Here is a 21,244-nt window from a genome sequence, read left to right on the forward strand (position 1 = left end):
CAACACGCGCTGACCCGCTCCTCTCATTGGTCAGTTTCCAGGAGGTGCGCGCGCGAGACCACAATTCTCGCGCATGCGCCTAAGACTCTTACGCGCGCTCCCCACCGCTCCGCGTGCGACAAAGGCAGAGGAGGGCCCCTTCGTTTACCCTCCCTCGCAGTTAACAGCAAGAATTTCCCTGCCTCTGATTGGCCAGCTCCAAAACATCAGCAATCCAATCGCGATTCCCTCGCGCACCCTCCTGGGGCAGCCATAGACCCCTCAGCTCTTACCGTTTTCCTGAGCGAGTGCAGCAAGTGTCAATCACAGAAAAGGTTTTCACTGATTGGTTGAAAGCTATACTCTCTCGTGCAGGGGAGGTCACGCGCTGCAGAGCGCTGGCTGGCTGGCTCGCGGTAAACGTCGATCGACGGCCTTTGCGTGAGTGTCTATGGCGACCCCCGCTGTTGCGGAGGAAGAATATGTCAGCGGGGCCGGGCTCGTCGCCGAGGCCCTAAAGACACAAGTAAGAGTGCTCCAGTCTGACCCTTGACCCCCAAGAGTAGCCGGAAATAAGTTCCTACGGGAGCGGGAAGGGTCATACCGTGTGGCTCAGAGGTTCGCGCACAGTGCTGGAAGCCGGGGGGGATGTGGGTAGAACAAGTCAGGAAGACTTGGTGAGATACACACGCATTTCATAGAACTGGAAGGGACCTCTGGAGGTGATCACTTCCAGTCCCTTGCCCTCGTGGCAGGGCCAAGCACCATCCCGTTTGGTTTTGTTTTTGTTTTTAAACCTGTTTGTCCCATTTCCCTAAATGGCCCCCTCACGGGATTGCAAGGCAATTAAAAAACTTGGGGGGGGTGGTGCCATAACTAGTTAATTTTGCGCCTGAAGCAATGATATAAAATTGTACTCCCTTATGTTTATATATTTATAGTAATTTCATAGAGAAGGGGAAGATACATTAATAAAAATAACACTACATTTATTACTGTTAATTATTATTTTATTATTATAGTTCATCTGCTTTGTAGTAAGGGAAAGACTCTCATCCACAAAACACTCCTTCCCCCCTACACCTGCAGCTTAAACGCCACACTCGGAGGCTGGAGGGGGTTACACGTGCTCTAAGTGTCTGATCCTGGGGGAGGCAGGTGTGGTGCCATCACACAGGCCCTCAAGCAGCACAAGCCAGTGTTGGCTGGTGCCAGAGAGCAGCTTGAAAGGTGGCAACACAAGTCCCAACCACTCTGTCACCAGACAGTCTCCGTAGCCTCACCTTGTGCCTAGCTGTTCCATGAAGGCAGCCAAGGGAGAGGAGTTAGGTGGTGGTGGCACCATTGTAGTGAGCCACAGTGCACTGGGCCAGTGCAACCAGACAATCCCAGCTCTTCATAGTCCAAGAACAGGCAAAGGGTGGGAGGAAAATACAGATTGGGAAAGTGAGGGTAATGAATGCACAGAAAACAAGGAGCAACTTGCCCGGGGGTTATAACAGTTTCGTCTGGTGTCATGACTATCTGGGCATGTTTTGTGTGGCTTTTCACAGGTGAATTAGATTGCTTGTAGCTGGCAGTACTGGCATTTCTCTGCTCCATCTCATTTGGGCTTTAGGTTTGTCAACTGTGACTACAACTATTCTGGGAGATTCTTTTTCCCAAACATGACATTTTCATAAAATATCCTATTGAAATCTCCAGGATTGCTTTCAATAGTCACCAGGAGATTGGCCTGGAGTCTTCCAGAATTGGCACCAATCCTGTCAGGTTGGCAACCCTACTGGGCTTCCCAATAGGTTAGAGAATTATGATGCCTTTCCTGCAGTTAGCAGGATACTTTACACAGGGTAAACTGATAACCGGTAAATTAGGGGCATGCCTCTTTCCTGTAACCTGTTTGAGACATAAACCCTCCCTTAAAGTCTGTGTGTATAGTTTATTAGCTCACATTATTGTCCTGTGGATATCAGGACGCTAATCTAACTTGGAAATGCTCTGTCAGGCAAACAGATCTTTACTGCCAGTTGTACACCTTTCTTGAATCATCCGCCTCCAATTCCCTGTCTCTTGGACCACGCCTACAGTACAAAATGTTATTGCCATAACTCACTTCAGCATATACCCATTTCTGCTATTAAGTTGTGTGTATATGTACACACTTGATTCCTTGTGTTAGTGATATGTAGTCTCACAAGGAGCACTTGTATCAGTTGTATTGTTAGTGTGGGGCATCACTGGATGCTTCCTAAAAGCCAGTAGCAGTAGAACTGAATGCAGTGTTTATACTGATGCTGCATCAATGTAATTACATCTCCCATGGCTCTACACTGCTTGAAGAGGAAGTAGTGAGGCAGGTGCATTAGCAGGAGACAGATTTAAATGAAAGTGCAGCTTCAGCAAGGTTGACGCATGACAATTTACATCGACCTAGCTCTATAGTATCGATTAGGCCTTGGTTTAAGCTGCAGTCTCAACCTCATACATACTGTTATTTTATAACAGCTTTCAAATTGCATATCCTCTCATGATTGGAATCAGCTCATAGTTGGGGCATTTGGTCTAAAAGTATTTAGTGACATTTACCCTCTGGCATCCTTACTACATTAATTATTAAATAGTTCCAGGAAAGGAACATATCTCTGGTTAATTTGTAATCAGTTTACTAAGTCTCTTGGGGAACATATCCTGCTTAACTGCAGCAAACACATCATGCTTCCCCAACATCCTGTGACCAGGGAAGCCCAAATAAGATGGACTAGAGCAGGGGTGGCCAACTAGTTAGGGACGAAGAGCCACAGATAGAGTGTGAAGAGCCAAATATTATATATTTTATTTTTATCTATCTAGAGGACCTCGTGCCGCTCTAAATGCCCTTGCTGTCCCCCAGAGCCAGGCACCCCCATCTTCCCTGCTCTTACCCAATGCCCTCCCCCATCCCCTGAGCCAGGCACTCAGAGCTCCCCCTACACCCCTCCCAGTCTGACTCAGTGGCACTACCACAGCCACCGCCATATGCTTCTCCCACCAAGCGGTGGGGCATGTGTGCAGAGTAGCAAATGGCACTCCTGGCATGCGGCTCTAAGAAAGAATCACATTTAATAGCTAAAAGAGCTGCATATGGCTCAGGAGCCATGGGTTGGCCACCCCTGGACTAGCGAGATGCCAGTATTGCTAGCTACAAAAGGTAAAAAAATGAATTCACTTTTTGTTTTTTAAAAAGGAATTGTGTGAAGGGGTGTTGTTTCTTTTGGTTTTTGAACAGTTAGTGATAGTCATGTGTGCTAATTCATTGGATGAGGTGATTTTGGCCACTGCCGAAGGCTCATCACCTGTCCAGCAATTAATTCTAACCCCCATCTCACATTCAGCTGCTCTCTTGCCCCATCAGTTCAGCCCCACTACTTTTGCCCTGTCAGTTCAGTCTTTACCACTTCAGTATGCCTAGCCTCCCTTCTCAGTTCATTTACAGTTTTTAATTTTGATATGAATCTTTCATTTGCTTTAGTTTGACTGTGAAACAAGCACTTCGCCTCGGTCCCTAGGCAGAGGAATCTTTGATGCTTTTGTTAAGTGCCTAATAAATGCGTGTTACCAGTAAAGTTGAGAGAGAATTTGTCTGCCAACCAGAACACAATATTTAGCTTCATACGGTTCTATAATAGGAAAATCTGTGCCAGACTAAACAGTGATTTTAAATTTTAGACCAAACAGGCACAAGAACAACCCAGTTTTAGGGTTGGATGGAAGAGCTGTGTTGTGTGTTGCTAAGGAAACAAATAATCCATTTGGTATAAAGTCTGGTATCTCTTGAAATTGTTCTCCCTTCCTTAATTATACAGACATGCAATGGTTGGACTGTGTATTTACTGTTTGCCCAGGGTGATGTTTTTCACCCATAAATTTTAATGTTATACTTCTATTCAGAATAGATCTCTGTATTTCTTAAGGGCCGCGTCTACACGTGCCGGCTACTTCGAAGTAGCGACGCCAACTTCGAAATAGCTGCCGTCACGGCTACACGTGTTGGGCGCTATTTCAAAGTTAACATCGACGTTAGGCGGCAAGACGTCGAAGTCGCTAACTCCATGAGGGGATGGGAATAGCGCCCTACTTCGATGTTCAATGTCGAAGTAGGGAACGTGTAGTCGTTGCGCATCCCGCAACATCGAAATAGCGGGGTCCTCCATGGTGGCCATCAGCTGAGGGGTTGAGAGACGCTCTGCCCAGCCCCTGAGCTCGATGGTGGCTGCGTGCAGCGGCCCCTTAAAGCTCCCCGCCCCCTGCCTTCCTGTGCAGGAAGCTGAGAGAGCGTGCAGGCAGCAGCATTGCCACACGGCTAGTCTGCATGCTCCTCCGCGCCCACACACCCCCATCCGCCGCGATGGCCTCCCCCCAGGGGACCCTCCCCAAGGGGAGCCAGGGCTCCCAGCCCAGCAGCCAGGCAGGGAAGCGACAGCGGGGCCCCTCCTGGACGGAGGCCGAGCTTCAGGACCTGCTGGGGCTCTGGAGTGAGGAGGAGGTGCTCCAGGTAATGGAGAGCAAGAGGCGGAATGCAGATGTGTTCGCTCGGCTGGCCGAGGGCCTGGCTGCCCGGGGTCACCCTGCCTACACTCCGGATCACGTCCAGAGTAAAGTGAAGGAGCTGCGGCAGGGTTATACCCAGGCCCGGGATGCGGCCGGCTGATCTGGGGCTGCCCCGTCACTTGCCCCTTTTACAGGGAGCTCAGGAACATCCTGGGTCCCCGGAACACCTCCTCCCCTCCGGCCACGCTTGATACCTCGGCTGACGAGCCCCAGCAGGCCCCAGAGGCGGAGTCCGCTCCGGAGGCAAGTCCCGCACCCCGGGGGCCCCCCCAGAAGCCCACCGCCGGGACACCGGAGAAGGAGGAGGAGGAGGGGGCATCCTCCTCCAGCAACGCCGGCCTGCAGATCGCCATCCCATCGCGGAGCTCCAGCCGGGCGTCCGCCCACCGGGTGTGCCCCGACCATGGGAGTGGACCGTCAGGTATGTACCCCCCCCGGTGCACAACCCTGGGGTTGAGGGGCGGGGGTAATAGATATGACCAGGGCCCTCCACATGCCCAGATGACCATGGCCCCAAGGACAGCAGTGGCAAGTCCCTCAGAAGAGTGCATCAGCCCCTGCCCCCGCCCCCAGCACGACAGTGCCATGCCCCATCCCCGGGGCTGGGGGGAGCGGAACCTCTAGGGTCCCCCGGGGGGAGTGGGTGGGACACCCATTAGCAGCAGCAGCAGCATCTCCAGGGCCGGGGATGGGGAACCAGCAGCAGAGGGGTGGGGGGACAAGGGCCACGGCTCGGGGCCCACACTAACGGCTGTCTCCACTCTTCTTCCCCCCCTCCTGTGTTCCGCAGCTGCACCATCGGAAGGACCGGAGAGCGCTGGTGAGGTGTCAGTGGTCCCGGACAGCCCATCAGGGCCATCTCTCCAGGCCAGCCCCTCGGCGGAGGACCAACCAGCCCCACGGCAGGGAAGACGGCGGACTCAGCACCACCACCCGACGGAGACGGACCCCCAGCTGCTGGCCATCCACCGTCGGCAGCTGGAGGTTGCCGAGCAGCGGCTGCGGGTGGAGGAGCGCCGCCTCCAGCTGCAGGAGCGGGCGCTGGCCTGGTGCCAGGAGGCATGGGGGGGCCTTCATGCGGACCTTCGACCGTATCGCTGACTACCTGGCCCCCCATGCCGTGCCGGCTGCCGCTGCGCCCGCCCTGCCTGCTCCACCCGCTGCGCCACTGGCTGTGCCGGCCGCCGTTGTACCGCCACCGAGAGCCCTTCCGCCGAGGGGCACCTGGGGCCAGCTGACACCCGCCGGCCATATCTACCGGTCTGCCTGGCCCCCAGCCAGCCCCGGCCAGGGCTGAGGCCGAGGCGTGGGTCACGGCTGCCCACCCCCAGCACTGGACATTGGGGTGTGGGGCCCAGGACGTGGCCCCCCCCCTTTGCATATGTTCCCCCCAGTTTAATGTTATTTTGCAAATAGTTTTTATATTAGACCCCTGTTGCTATGCTGATCCTTGCCCCCCCATGTACATACTTCTCCCCTTCCTTGTCTTCCCCTTTCATCTTATCCTTATTTATAATACATATATATATGTTTGATTTTGCCTGTAAATAGTTAGTCTTGATAATGATAATAAGAGTTCTACAGATATTTGATTTGACGAACAAATGTCTGCTTTTATTTACAAGAAAAGGGGGGGGGTGCTCTTGGGTGCTCTGTGGTGTGGGCGTAGGGGCAGGGAGTGTTGTGGAGGATGGGTGGGGTGCAGTGGGGGGCCTGCCAGCATTCACCCCGTGGCCTCGTCGAACTGGGCCCACAGGGCCTCCCGGACCCGGGTCCCTTCGGGGTCCACCTGGCGACTGGGGGCAGCGGGTGGCTGCACATCAGCCCTGCCAGCCTCCACAGCCCAGCCCTGAAAGAAGGCCTCCCCCTTGCTCTCCACGAGGTTGTGTAGGGCGCTGCACGCACCTACAGTCTGGGGGATGTTTGTGGGGCCCGCATTGAGGCGGGTGATGAGACACCTCCAGCGCCCTTTGAGGCGCCCAAATGTACGCTCCACCACCTGGCGTGCGTGGTTCAGGAGCATGTTGAAGCGCTCCTGGGTGGCTGACAGGTGGCCCGTGTAAGGGTGCATGAGCCAGGGCCGGAGGGGGTATGCCATGTCTGCGATGACGCAGAGGGGCATGGTGGTGTCCCCCACAGGGATCTCCCGCTGGGGGATGTAGGTCCCTGCCTTCAGCTGGCGGCACAGGCCTGAGTTCCGGAATACCCGGGCGTCGTGGGTGCTGCCAGGCCAGCCCACATAAATGTCAAGGAAACGGCCCTGGCTGTCCACCAAGGCCTGGAGGACCACTGAGTGGTAGCCCTTCCTGTTTAAGTAGCGTCCTCCACTGTGCTCCGGGGCGCGGATGGGGATGTGGGTCCCATCCAGAGCCCCGAAGCAATTGGGGAAGCCCAGGGTGGCAAAGCCCGCGATGTCGGCATCCGGGTTCCGAAGCCTCACGAGCCTGTGGAGGAGCAGGGCGTTGATGGCGCGGATGACCTGCAGGGGAAGCACATGGGAGAGCACCAATGAGGGGTGTGCAGGGTGTGTGTGGCCCTCCCCTGCCAGGGCCCCCCTCCCCTGCCAGGGCTGCCTCCCCCTCCCACCATGGGTCCTCTTACCTCCATGAGGAGAGCCCCAACGGTGGCCTTGCCGACGCCAAACTGCTGGCCCACGGATCGGTAGCTGTCTGGAGTGGCCAGCTTCCAGACAGCGATGCCGACCTGTTTCTCCATACTGAGGGCACGCCGCATGGCGGTGTCCTGGGGCCTCAGTGTGGGGGTGAGCCACTGGCATAGCTCCAGAAATGTCTGCCAGCTCATGCGAAAGTTCTGGAGCCAGCGGTCGTCGTCCCACTCTCCGAGCACCAGCCGCTCCCACCAGTCGGTGCTGGTGGAGTAGCTCCACATCTGGTGGCATATGAGGCAGGGGGGAGGGGCATGGGGTGCTGCAGGGTTGGGGGTTGCGTCCTCCTCCCCTGCGGGCAGCTCCTCCTCTGTGGCAAGGATGTGTTCAGCTGCCTCCTGCATTGCATGGAGCAGGGCAAGCACTGCTCCTACGGGGCGGCTGGGTGGACCGCTGGCGGCTGCTGCTGCTGCTGCTGGGGGTCCATGCCTGCATCGCTAGAGGTGTGCTTGCCTATGGCTCTGCAGACCGTGTGCTGTGCAGGCTGCGTGTGTCTGGGAGGGGCCCTTTAAGGGAGTGGCTAGCTGTTGCCCCGGAAGCGCTAGTCCACCCTGTGACCCTGTCTGCAGCTGTTCCTGGCACCCTTATTTCGATGTGTGCTACTTTGGCACATAGACATTCCCTCGCAGTGCCTGTTTCGATGTGGTGCTGCCCAACGTCGACGTTGAACGTTGACGTTGCCAGCCCTGGAGGACGTGTAGACGTTATTCATCGAAATAGCCTATTTCGATGTCGCTACATTGAAATAAGCTATTTCGATGTAGCGTGCACGTGTAGACGTAGCCAAGAACATGTTAATAATCTTATGTTTGAATGACTATTGACATTCCAATTAAAATAGAGTTTGGTAATGGAAAAAAGTAAATTATTTACAGGAAAATATTTAAGACACCTTTAAGAGGTTGGTCTGAAAAAAACAAAAATAAAACAAAAACGAAGTTATAAGGATCTGTTATAATTACATATCACATACCAACCAGTATTCGTAAGTGAGACCAGTCTTTTCCTTGCAATCTTGATGTGATATGATTGTAATTTAACTTCTCCTTTGCTTTTATGTGCATGTGCAAGTTATTTGGATTTAAGATAGGCACACTACACAGAAGCAACTTTATAGATCTGATTATGGTGAATCAATTTTGGAAATAATTTCCATGTTTTTAAATAATTCTCATTTCAGAACGTTGAATATATATTTGGTATTGTTGGCATTCCAGTGACTGAAATTGCAATTGCAGCCCAAGCAATTGGAATCAAATATATAGGAATGAGAAATGAACAAGCTGTAAGTAAATATCATGGGGACTAGTCATCCTTCGTTTTATTTTCATGTTAGCTATGTGTTTTACAGTTAAATCTCTGGTCTAGAAATGCCTTTGAGGGGTCCTTGGAACACTCAAAATCCATGGGTTTAGCAATCAAGAACTAGCTATAGAGTATGCAACAGGAGTGCAGTACACAGAAGCTTAGCTTCCTGCTCTTGGAACTCAGGAATTCGGCAGTACTGTAATCCGAGGCACTCATTGAAGTTCCTGAATCGTGTAGCAGTTTTAATCAGAGCTAAGGTAGGGATTATAAATGACCTTTGTTTTACCGGGAGTTTTAATAAAATTGGGTATTCGGCGAATGTTCCTGGAGTTTGTGGCTCAGAGTCCCCCTCAGTAGAATTAGAAATGGAAAAGACTTATTCATACCTCTCCTTCATCTTCATGTACATGCACAGTTGTTCTGTCTTGAGAGTTTTCTTATGTTTTGTGTTCCGTAGTTTTAAATGGATGATTTCAGTCACTTCCTTTGGAAGACCTTTCTGAAATCTTACATATTTCATTGTCAGTTCAGTCTCACATTTAGCCTGAATGACCCTTTTCTTAATTTCATTCATTACCATCAATTCCTCCATTTTTCAAATGTTGGTTATGAATTATGTATGTCATTTTGAATTTCCTCTTCTTTGAGCTTTTGCTGTGCCTTTCTGGTGGAGGTGCCCGTAGGTGAACATCTAATCCTGTGTTAAGTTGAGCTTTGTTTTCAGTGTGGGTAAAAAAAAATAACTGAGTGGTGAGTCACATTACTTTCTCTATTGATAGGATATTTGTTCTGTTCCAGTGAGCTCCTGCACAAGCCCTGAGAATGGAGTGTACCAAAATAATCCTGTTTGAGGGGCAATTCCTGTTTGCTTATTGCAACTGAATAGTGTAGCATGAATGGGAGTCAGTTTTATGATTTGACCAGGATAGTTAGATTTTAAAGCTGGAATCTTAAGAAGGAAAAAAAAAAAAGGCCACTTAAATAAATATTAAGGCCAACATGTGAACGGTATTTAATTAGGATAACTTTTTTTAACTAAGCTCTAGGGGCTTGTCTACACTAGCTCCCTACTTCGAAGGGAGGATGGTAAGTAGGGTGTTGGGAGTTTATTAATGAAATGCTGCGATGCATATGCAGCACTTCATTAAGCAAATTCCCCTGCGGTGGCAACTTCGAAGTGCCAGCTCATGTCTAGCCGCGACTCACCTGCCAGTACTTCGAAGTTCCCAGGGTGCTTCAAAGTCCCTTTACTCCTCAAAATTTTTAAGATGGAACCATTTGCAGAATTTGGCATATTGTGAATAGTTCTGTTTTTCAAAAAATTTATTTTTGCTGCAAAGTTAATATTTGTTGCAAAAATGTTGTTCATCTCTAATATTTAAATTAATATATAACATGAGTTCAGTCACTGGTATTATTGTTTGTTTGTTTTGTGTGAAAGAGAAAGTGCCCTGGTCTGTACTAAAATTGTTTACATTTGCCATTATAATGATGTTCAGATTGTTCCATGTACTTAATAGAGGTAGCACTGTGTGGTGGGGCCTCTAGCCCCAAGCCTCTTCCGAGGACTTACACCCCCTTGTCAGGCCTCAGCAGCTGAGTCAGTAGTAGTTAGGCCTCAGCAGCCTAGTCAGACTTCGGTGGTCTAGTTATTTTTCCCCCAGTCAGGCCCAGAGACCTAGTCAGTAGTAGCAGACCCAGCGGCCTAGTCAACCTTGGTCGGTCAGTGCTCCCCATTCCTTGGTGTCAGTGAGGTGGGGTATGGGAGCCCGGGCCTCTCTCTCCACCAGGGCCCTGTCAGTGGTGGGCATGCCCCCAACCCCTAGCTCAGTAAAGTGCAGATGTTTATGGTATGACCAGCTACTCTGTAGGCTTAAAAGCATGGGGTGTTTTATTGTTTTCTTTTCTAGTCCTCCAATTTCTCCATTTATTAAAAGTGTATTCTTATTGTGTCATTTAAACTGAAATACATGCGTGAGCATTCCTCTGAACCTCTTGGCTCTGCTATGTCATCTGTAATTGTTCTTGTGTTTGGAAAAGACACATGGCAGGTTGCAAAATTATTTGGAAGTCACTTTTGAGTGTGCACTTATTTCTCATACCATGATAATACTTTGTTTTTAAACAGATCTGGGTTGAAGGAAGTGAACAGAGTTCACTCTGACAGAGTTTATTGGCTGCTCACAGTAGCCAAGACCTTTAGAACAAGTCTGATCCGATAGCCTATTATAGAGTATGTATTTATTCTTTACAACCACGACAGGTTTTGTATACCCATATTCTATTTCAGGACAAACTATGCACACCAGTACTGTCCAAGTGTTCAAAAAACAAAAGGCAGGCATCTAAACTCATGAGATTTGGCTTAATATCATGAAAATAAAAAAACCCTACATTGGATTAGGGATGTCAATGGTTAACTGGTGAACGGTAGGATCTGGAGCAGCCCTCCCCACCACCAATCCACCCGTGGTGGGCAGGGGGTTGCTCCAGCCCTGAGGGACTGACATAGACAGGGACTGCTTTGGCTGGGCAGGAGTGCCTCCACCTGTGGTGTGCTGGGGACCCGGGCTGCTCTGGCTATGCTGGAGTGCCCCCACCCATAGCAGTGTTATGAGCAGGGAAGCTTCACCTGGGACAGAGCAGCCTGGGTCCCCAGTGCGTTGCGAGCTGGGATGCTCCAACTGGGACAGAGCAGCCCCAGTTCCTGGCACATTTGGTGGTGGTGGGAAGTGTCTAGGAAGAACACTCCAGCTGCCACCCCTCCTTTAATTGTTCAATCCAGTTAAACCTACTGTTTAACAGGTTAGCCAATTAAACAGGATTTTACATCTCTAGTTTGGATTCTTTTTATTTGCCTTCTGGTTTTTGAGACTTTAGGGAATGCTTTTTGTCTTCAAAATTTTCTCCCTGAGCATGAGGGCTTGAACTATGCTTAAATAACTGATTTAAATATACAAAAATACTGAGATTTTTCTTGCAATCCTAAAGCACTGGGCCTTTAAGAAAAATAAACACAGAACAGAAACTCTTGAGACCGCTACAAGTGTGGGAGACGGTAAGAATATGTACTCACTTTTGTGATTCACATATGGTATGTTATTAACTAGACACATTTCTTAGTTATTCAGCTAGTGTTTTCTACATTGTTTCTTTGCAACTACTGCAATCCATGTGATCTTTGCCCATATTTGATTACCATAACTACAAAAATAGTATAAAATAAGGGTGGCCAAACTGACCTCTGACCTGCATACAACAATTTTCAGAAGTCTGAGAGAAGGGCACTCCTGCCAGGGCTCAAGTCTTTAACCCCCCTCCTGTTGAACCCTTGAACCCCAGCACGTGTGCTCTGCAGGGATGAAGCCCTGAGATCAGAAGCCCTGCCTCCCCATCCTGCTAAATGGCAGATGTTCCAAGCTTCCCCCAAAAAGTCTGGCAGGTGGAGAATGGGAGGAGAGGTGGTGAGGGACTCTGAGAGTTGCATTTTAACTGTACTGATGCCACATATGGCTCATGAGACACAGTTTGGCCCCTGGTATAAAATCATGCTTTGTAAAAATACCATTACTCTATATTAACAGATCAATTTTTCTATATAATCATAGTTATTTGGATATTGTTTTATTAATTTAAAAATGCAGAGCATCTTAAAAAATACAAAAGGCATCAAAAAGAGTGTAAAGGTGAAGAGAAGGTAGTTTCCAGATTTTCTGGACTCATTGTCCCAGGAAGCACTGCTGTGCACAAAAGAGTTGGCCGAATTCATCAGTCAGTCTAACTGGGGTAACCAACACCTTCTGTCCATCTCTGTGTAATTTACAGTCTCTTGGATTTGCAGCTGCTTACCAATGTAATTTAAATCTCCTTACACATAATTTCTGAATTTGGCTCACCGAAGCTAAGGATATCTAGATGGTATGACTTACACCCTCCTGTTACTGGCCGTTCCTGTTTATGTCCCTCACTTCCAACCACTTAGCCTCAGTTGGGATGACTTGTTTTTCAGTGTTTTTAGATAATTAAACCTTTAAGCAAAAGTGCTCATTTTAATGACCAAAGCACAGTAAGTCTCCTGTTGTAAAACCCATCTTGCATCTATAGAATCTGTGATATTCTGATGCAGTAGCAAGGGAGAACATGAAAAATGTATATATCAGCAATCTCCTTAACACAGACAAGTATGAGGAAGAAAAGTCTGGAGGGAAAAGGGGAATGCTTGTTTTTTGTCTTGCCAGAAAAGGTCATGTGTGGCCATTTAGCCTTTGGCTAGAGACCCCTTGTTTAAGGGCATTTGCAGAGCCTTGAGAATGTCATGTTTAATCCTGTGCATCCATACTTATGTCCCTTTGGAAGGAAAGGTTATATGACATTGCATCATTAGTGTAAGATCCATTAATCAAAACAATTCTATGTTTAAGATAATATTTAATTTAAGTTTTGATATGTAGAGGCTGAAATGGGGGTAAGCGTAAGCAATCTTGTGTTCTCTTCAATAGGCTTGTTATGCTGCCTCTGCTGTTGGGTACCTGACAGGAAGGTAAGCTAGATATTTCTTTTATGTAAGACACAGGATTTGTTTTAGCTAGGGCATTTTCTGTTCCATTTTTAGAAACAATACATAATATAAAGCAAATTAAGGAGGTAAAGCTTTGTCAATTTAAATCAGTCCTCCAGTGGCAACCCATGTGGGAAACCCTCTGTGATCATCGTACATATGATCATCATAGCTCAAGCCTGGGAGAAAACTTCCCACTGCCTTCCAAATAATAGGCTGCCAGTGACAGAGCAGATAAAAGGCAGGTACAGTAATGGAGCTTTGTGACTATGAGGGTATGGGTTATGTCGTCATGGGCTAGCTACAAGTGCAGTCTGTACAATTTGCAAAGCTGAAGAAAACTGCTTTCATGCCAAGTGTGTGCTTTTTGTTTTCTTAATAAAGAGGATATGGTTAAAGTTGAATCCTAGGGCTGGCCTAGGCTAAAATGTTAGGTTAACCCAGATATGCCACATGGGAGATGTAAGTAATCTGACCTAAGTCCCAGTACAGAGAGTTCTAGATCAATGTAAGAATTCTTCCTAGGTACCAGCTCTCAAAGAGGAAATTCATTATTGTGACACAACTCCTGTTGCTGTAATGTCTGCACTACAGCTGCAGCATTTCTAGTGTAGACATAGCCCAAGATTTCTAACTGCATTTTTGCCTCCAAACATATCATCCCTAAGAGGCACTTTGACTGTCATTCTCTAAAAGTATAATATATTTGAAGTTGAACATTTTGCTAATTCTTGTTTGTGCCGCAGTCAATCTGTATTTTTCATTTTCTTTCTCATCTATTTTGTCTGTAGACCAGGAGCATGTCTTGTAGTTTCCGGTCCAGGTCTCCTACACGCTCTGGGTGGGATGGCAAATGCAAACATGAATTGCTGGTAATGTAATTGCATGTCCTCTTAAAAATTCTAAGAAGCAGCACAATGATTATCCAAACACATATTCAGATTTTTTGGTTTTCATCTCTTCATTGCAGGTTTCCCAGATATTTCTAATTTTTCAATATTTAATAAAATGTTTCTGTCAAAGGAAATGAGAATTGAATTCATTTTTGTTAAGTCCTACTGATCTAATTTAATTTTTCTCATTCTCAGAGATGAAATTCTCCCGCCTTGCTACATCGTATGTTCTGTAAAATCCAGTTATTTTCTGCATATTGCACCTGCATACATGTAAAAATCAAGGGGATATCCAGTTTTCTGGTATTCTCTTGATGGATGCAGTGGGTAGAAGCAGCTAGGAATCAGAAAAGAAGCTTACAGATGTCTTTGGGTTATTTTCAGATTGGCCAATATAATAAACAAGTGCCCAACCGAGCATAGGGTCTGAGGATGAAATCCTTGCTCCTCTGAACTCCCATTGACTTCAGTGAGCCAGGATTTCACTAGGGGAACATCTACTCTGACAAAACCAAACAAAAAACAAAACAAAACCACAGCAACAAGCCTGGGACATGGGTCAACGAATTTGGGCATTCACTAAGGAGCTAAAAAATAGCAGTGTGGTACTTGTCACTCAGACTGAAGAAGAAGCTCTGAGAACCACCCACCTCTGAGTTTGAGACCCGAGGCTGTAGCTGAAATGAGAACACCTACACTGTTATCTATCTTTAGCCCTATGATGCATGCCCTAGACAGTTGACGTAGGCTCTGAGACTTGTTGCTGTGGAGTTGTTGTTCCTATGCAATGTAGAAGTACCCTCTGAGAATCTGTTACCCTGTTACGAATAGCTGTGCAAGCTCAATTAAAGTAGACATTTAAGAAGCTCTTATAAACTACATGTATAAGAGGGAAAATCTTTCATTTCCTCTGTACAGAAAAATATATGTAATCCATTATTAAAAATTATGTACAATGATCTCTGCTTTTTCTCTCAGGACCATTTTGAGTGCAAGTAATGTTATGGTGTAGCTGTCATGAAAGATTGTATTATTGCTCATTACACTTAGAAGATTAAACTACAGACTGTATTTCTGTGGTCCAGCACTCTGAGGAGCTGAGTAGTCCCAAATGAAGATACATGCTGGGCCGGGGAAGTCAGGCCTCCAGACTCGTCTGGGGGAAGTTAGGGTGCCCCTCCTGGTCACCACCAGCTCCCTGCTCCCAGGCTGCCTCAGGGGCTCCCCACCCAAGCTCGGCTCCCTGCAGCTGCAGGGCTGCTGACAGGGATCCCTAGTGAGGCTCCCCATTGTGCATACTCTGCTCATCATGGGAGGAAGGCATTTATAGTTACAGCACTGGTTATTAGAATGTCTTGTAAGAAATAAAGATATATTTTATGTTCCATATGAACATTACCTTGTATGCCCACTCTGTTTCTTATTCACTATATATAGAACTAAATTAATAACATGCATCTGTGGCCAGGTTAAAATGCATTGTAAAATCTGATGTAGTAGAAACATAGCCATCACTAGAAATGTATGGCCAATTGTTTGTTGCTGCATGCAAGACTTATCTGCAATGCAAGAGAGGGCTTTAAATTCCATGTCTGCAGATCTTTTAACCACTCTTTGGCAGCGTCTACGGTACGAGATAAAATTGATTTTATTAAAATGGATTTCTTAATACTGGGTTTTAGCCATTTGATTTTGAGCATCTTTACCATCCCACATGCTCCCCACAAAATCGACTTACTGCTTCCACACACAAGTAGCTTAAATCAAGTGCTTCTGCAGTGTATTGTGGGAAGCTATCCCACAGTTCTCTGAGCCCCGTTACATTCCAGCCACACAAGTAGATGTGGGTATATGGCATCATCGTCCCATATTTCATTCCCTTCTTTCCCCTGCCATGTTAAGTGTGTTTAAGTAGACACGGTTGTGACACTGAAACTCAAATGAATCATCCATAATGGGCCATGGCGGCTAAAAGACAGTACCCAGTTGACAGCCATGCAAATCATGACCACCCACAAAGTGCGTCTCTCAGGCTTAGAGCTATATTTAGGCTGCCTGAGAAAGAAGACCCTTATGCCCAAGTAGACATAGTTGATTCACTTGAGTTTCAGGGTAACATCAGTAATGGGACGTGGCTCGTAAAAGATGGTGCCCAGTTGACAGCCATGCCAATCACGACCACCCACGGAGTGCCTCTCTCAGGCTCAGAGCTGGATTTAGGCGGCCTGCAAAAAAAGATCCTTATGCCCAAGTAGACACAGTTGTTACACTGAAACTCGAATGAATCATCAGGCTAAAAGACCCCAGACTACAGCTTGGTTAGCACATGGAAAAGAAGACCTTTAGGACATGAATATTCCCTGCTGCAAGCCTTACTTCGACAACTGTGGTAATTGTATAGCTAATACATTGCCTTCATTGAGACGTGTATGGTTCAGGGAAGCTACAAGACTCCTGGCTACAGCCAGGCCCTCACAATCATGATCACTGAGGGAGATGTCCCCCTGGTTGGCTAAAAGAGCCCCAGCTACAGCCAGCCCCTCAAAATCATGACCGCTGAAGCAGACGTCCCCCGAGCAGCTAAAAGAGACCCGGCTACACCCAGCCTGTGAAAATTGTGACTGCTTAGGGAGATGTCTCCTGAGTGGCTAAAAGACCCCCAACCTACAGCCAGCCCCCAAAAATTATGACCACCAAGGGAGACGTCCCCCAGGCAGCTAAAAGAGCCCTGTCTACATCCAGCCCCCCAAAATTGTGACCTCTGAGGGAGACTTCCCCCCCAGGTGGCTAAAAGAGCCCCAGCTACAGCCAGCCCCCAGAAATCGTGACCGCCAAGGGAGATGTCCCCCAGTTGGCTGAAAGAACCCTGTCTGCAGCCAGCCTCTGAAAATTGTGACCGCCAGGGGAGACGTCGCCTGGGTGGCTAAAAGAGCCCCAGCTACAGCCAGCACCCAAAAGTCATGACCCTCACTGTGCACAATCTGCCTGGGCTGAAAAGAAGTTTCTCATATTACCAGACAAGCGCAACCATCACCAACAGCCTAGCTGACACGTGGTAAGGGGGATCAGTGTCTGGCACCATGCAGCGCCAAAAAAAAAAAAGGCAGCTAGCAAGGGTATACTCAAGCACAGACCCCACAGCTGTGCTGCTCGCAGAGAAAAAGAGATTTTTCAGCCTCTCATGACCCTACAGCCACAGGCTTGCAGGTGCCAAATTGTAACAGTCCTGTTGCCTAATGCCTGTGCAATTAAGAGCAGTGGAGATGTAAGAGGCCAGAGCGGAGAACTGTGGTGCATTGCGGTGCATATACAGCACATCTGTGGAGACTAATGAATTTGATTTAACAACGTGCCACATCCTCACTACCCTTCGTTTGGATCCTTAAATTCAAATAGAAAGCTACACCCGTCGGGTTACTTTGATTTTGGGCTATCGATATGTTGATTTTAGTGGTCCATAAATCAAGCTTATGGAATTTACAGTGGGGACAGGCACTGGGAAAGATCAGGTTAACTGAGTTAAAATCGATTTTATCTCATAGTGTAGATACAGCCTTTGAGAGAGAGATTTACCGAAAGTCCTTATTCTAATGACTATGGACTGTGGAAGAAATGTAATCACAAGATCCTAAAGGTTACTAAAAATTTTACTATTTGGCACGTGAAAGTTTAGAATCTAATCCTGTAGGATGTTGATCACCCTCTACTCCTTCTGAGGTCAGTAGAAACTAAAGGTGCATAGCATCTCTGTAAGAAGCATTAAGCAATAGGCAGGCTTGGCCCTCAAACAGAAGTTTAAGAATCAGATTTTTTATGTGTTTTCATTGTCTGTGGGCTGTGGTTTTTTTATGCTTGTTTCAGGCCTTTGATTGTTATTGGAGGGTCTTCTGACAGAAATCAGGAAACAAAGGGAGCTTTCCAAGAATTCCCACAGGTACATAGATATTTACCTGAAGCCTTTATGCAGAAAGTTATATAAATGGGTGCAGATCCTCAGAGAGCATAAATTACCATCGCTCCGTTGAAGTCAGCTGGGGATCTGCCTTTCTGGATTTATATGTGACTTTGTAACTTTTTGCTTTCTGGAAGGCAATTTGTTTTTTATCACAGCATGTAGAACACCCACTCATACTACAGTAAGATGAAAATGGGTAAAATACTTCACTGAATCAGTTGTGGTGACTAAAGTAATTTGTTTTCATAAGAGATATTCTCTGTATGATAAAAAGGTAGAGTTTGTCATGTTAAGTACCTCTTTGTGGCATATTTCATTGCAAGCTATTGTAAGCATTGATATTTTGTAGAATTTGTTTTGTAAACAATAAATGTGAATTAATCATCATGACTCTTTTTTCTAAAGAAACAAAAGTATGCAATTCTTGTAATGTTTCCTTTTTTTTTTTTCCTTTCTTTTACAGGTTGAAGCTTGTAGGCTATACAGCAAATTTTCTGCCAGGCCCAGCAGCCTAGAAGCTATTCCTGCTGTTATTGAAAAGGTACAAAACAGTTAGCATTAAGGCAACTTCTCTTTAATTCCTTAAGTTTTGGAACTAGTTGTTATTTAATTGCCTAATCCTGCAAAATTACTGAGGGCTTGTTGATTAGTCAAGTCACTATAAACACATGGGAGATCTTTCTCATATGTCAGGTCATGGAGGCTACATCTACACTAGCCCCTTCCTTTCAAAGGGGGCATGGTAATGAGAAAGTTGGGAATATGCTAATTAAGTGATTCCAGGAATATGCTAGTAAGACGCTGTCATGAATATGCAGTGCTTCATTAGCATAACAACAGCCGAGCACAATTCGAAAGTGGAGATTTCAAATCACACTCTGCCTGGGTAGGCCGGGGCCTTTCAAAAAGACACCCCAGACTTCAAAAGCCCCTTCTTCCTAAAACCTAATGCCTCATTAGCATCTTTCCAACTTGCTCATTACAATGCCCCTTCCAAAAGGAAGGGGCTAGTGCAGACGTAGCTGGAACAGTGTAACAAACTGCATATAAACTCATGCTGACTCTCAGTGAAGTCCACAAGAATGTTTTGGTTGACTTTGGGAGGAGTTGGATAATGCCTTAAACAAGCCATTCTGTGTGACAGGTGCAGGAGTTAGGAATGCAGAATGTGCTGCTTGAACTCTTCAGTTTTGGCTGTGAAAGAGTGTTGCTAAATGCTCCTATTAAGAGTTTTGGGATTTTCACAGACACAGCTTTATCTTAGCTTTCCAGGAGTGGGTTTGAAAAGTCTAATGACACTGCTACAGCACCACAGTAGTCACATCAACTTAAACCCTATTGCAAGCAATACTGTTTCCAGACGTGCCAGTTCAGCCTGGTAGAATCTAGATGGAAGAGGAGCACTGATGCCCTAAGTAGTAGAAGATGGAGGCTTCAAGGATCATGCTACTTTAAAGAAAAATTCAGCGGGAGATTTTGACTTAGGGCTTGTTTACACTGGGTTGTTTTTTGTTTAATTGTTTTTCATTTGAGGAAAACCACTTGCATCCAGACTGCAGAGCCTGTTATTCTGGAATAACAGGTCACTTAACTCAGAATAGTAGCTCCACCAAAATGAACAACTGCATGTGTTAACAGGTGATAACTTTGATGTCTGAGTGTAGGTGAGGCAAAGCATTTACAATCCAATACCTTCTGTCCATTGTCTCACTTCAGCTGACTTAAATGAGGGGGAATGGGTGGTATTTTAAAAGATAACAAAACATAAGATGTTAGGTTAAAACAGCCCATCGTAAATTGTACTCAGGAGGCTTTTTCCTGCAGGTGCATAGAGAATAAAACAGCTCATTTTCTTCATTACACTCTGATTTGTTTTAGATATAATTTAAAAAAATACCCTTATGCAGTGATTGAAATTGTTCTGTTCTCTTCTATCAATAAATCTAGGCAGTGAGATTCAGTATCTATGGCCGTCCAGGTGCCTGTTATGTTGATATGCCAGGAGACTTTGTAAATCAACAGGTAAACAAGAGCTCTGTCAAGTGAGTACAAGTTACTTGCATGGGTGATTTTTATTAGGTAGGACATTTTTCCTACATGATCTTTTAATTCATTGGTCGTTAAGCTTAGAAAAAAATCTGTTTGAATTTTCAGATGTTTTATTGCTTTAAGGAGAAGAAGAGGGTAATAGCAGGGTGGTAGCTGCCCATGTATGAGGTACAGGAAAGGAAGGTTTCAGAATGTGGAGGCTTTGGCAGGGCAAATATTTTGATTTAAAATTTCTGTGTATGTGTTAACAGAAATACATGTAGATTATTATTTCACAGGGAAAATTATTTCAAATTTTTGGGAAGAAGGGGCCACCAGAAGGAACTCTTCCTTCCAGAAGGCCCCCCTGGGGGTCGCGCTTCTACATGCTGTTTTGGAGTCCAGAAGAGTGTCTTCTGGACTCCAAATCATGTGACCTTATGCTAATGAGGCATGGGGAATTTGCATCCACGCCTCATTAGCATATTTCGGGCTGTTTATTAGCATGCCACTTTTGGAGAAAATGGCATGTGTAGAAACAGCCACAGTGTATAGCACATATGAAGTGAGATATTAAAATTAAGCTTTTTATTTTTGCCCCATGCTCAATATTTTGCTTGCTCTATGGTGTGGCATATTCTCTTGAGATAAATTGTAACAGAGAGAAAGCCGTGCTTGTCTATATACTATCAAAACAAAAAAGCAGTCAAGTAGCACTTTAAAGACTTACCAAATAATTTATTAGGTGAGCTTTCGTCTGAAGAAGTGGGTGTGTCCTATGAAAGCTCACCTAATAAATTATTTAGTTAGTCTTTAAAGTGCTATTTGACTGCTTTTTTGTTGAGATGAATTGGTTTGAATATGAAAAAAAATGAAATTTTATGTATGAAATAAATTTGCTGTTCTGACAACTGCCATGAACTGTTAAACTGTGACCTACAAACGCTTGTTATTTTACACAAGCACTTGTTTTTACCTTTTGAGAATTACTTCCTTTGCATTGCATTTCCTTTGAAGGTGCTGGACTTTCTGTCTTGCAGATATGTTAAGTGCTGTTTGTCACCTCCTGTCAGCACAGCAGAACCCTCTGCTGTGTCTGAAGCAGCATCTGTCCTTGCACATTCCAGCCAGCCTCTTCTAATCATTGGCAAAGGTAACATGATTTGATGTAGCTTTGAAATTTACCATATGTTGGGAAGAAAAATGACCAAAGCAATGTTTTTCATAAATTTAAAGCATCTTTTTCTTTTCAATTTATAAAATAGTATCCT

The 21,244-nt window shown here is 46.2% G+C and overlaps 1 protein-coding gene across 8 annotated transcripts in view; it reads left to right on the top strand.

Annotated features, from left to right (window-relative positions):
* Nucleotides 1-287: 287 nt before the first annotated feature.
* HACL1 (2-hydroxyacyl-CoA lyase 1) overlaps nucleotides 288-21,244 on the top strand; it is a 42,784-nt gene continuing 21,827 nt past the window's right edge. The window contains exons 1-9 of one of the 8 annotated variants that reach the window (XM_074984536.1): nucleotides 463-505; nucleotides 8,412-8,516; nucleotides 11,531-11,597; nucleotides 13,039-13,079; nucleotides 13,889-13,969; nucleotides 17,852-17,924; nucleotides 18,409-18,486; nucleotides 19,893-19,987; nucleotides 21,014-21,126. In XM_074984536.1, the coding sequence (XP_074840637.1) occupies nucleotides 8,506-8,516; nucleotides 11,531-11,597; nucleotides 13,039-13,079; nucleotides 13,889-13,969; nucleotides 17,852-17,924; nucleotides 18,409-18,486; nucleotides 19,893-19,987; nucleotides 21,014-21,126 (559 nt within the window). In that variant the 5' untranslated portion in view covers nucleotides 463-505; nucleotides 8,412-8,505. Of the gene's footprint in view, nucleotides 506-8,411; nucleotides 8,517-11,530; nucleotides 11,598-13,038; nucleotides 13,080-13,888; nucleotides 13,970-17,851; nucleotides 17,925-18,408; nucleotides 18,487-19,892; nucleotides 19,988-21,013; nucleotides 21,127-21,244 lie in introns of those variants that run through there. The other 7 variants (XM_074984534.1, XM_074984535.1, XM_074984532.1 and 4 more) reach the window with 7 other exon arrangements.

The sequence above is a fragment of the Carettochelys insculpta genome, chromosome 2, assembly GCF_033958435.1.
Source record: "Carettochelys insculpta isolate YL-2023 chromosome 2, ASM3395843v1, whole genome shotgun sequence".
Taxonomy (NCBI): Eukaryota; Metazoa; Chordata; order Testudines; family Carettochelyidae; genus Carettochelys; species Carettochelys insculpta.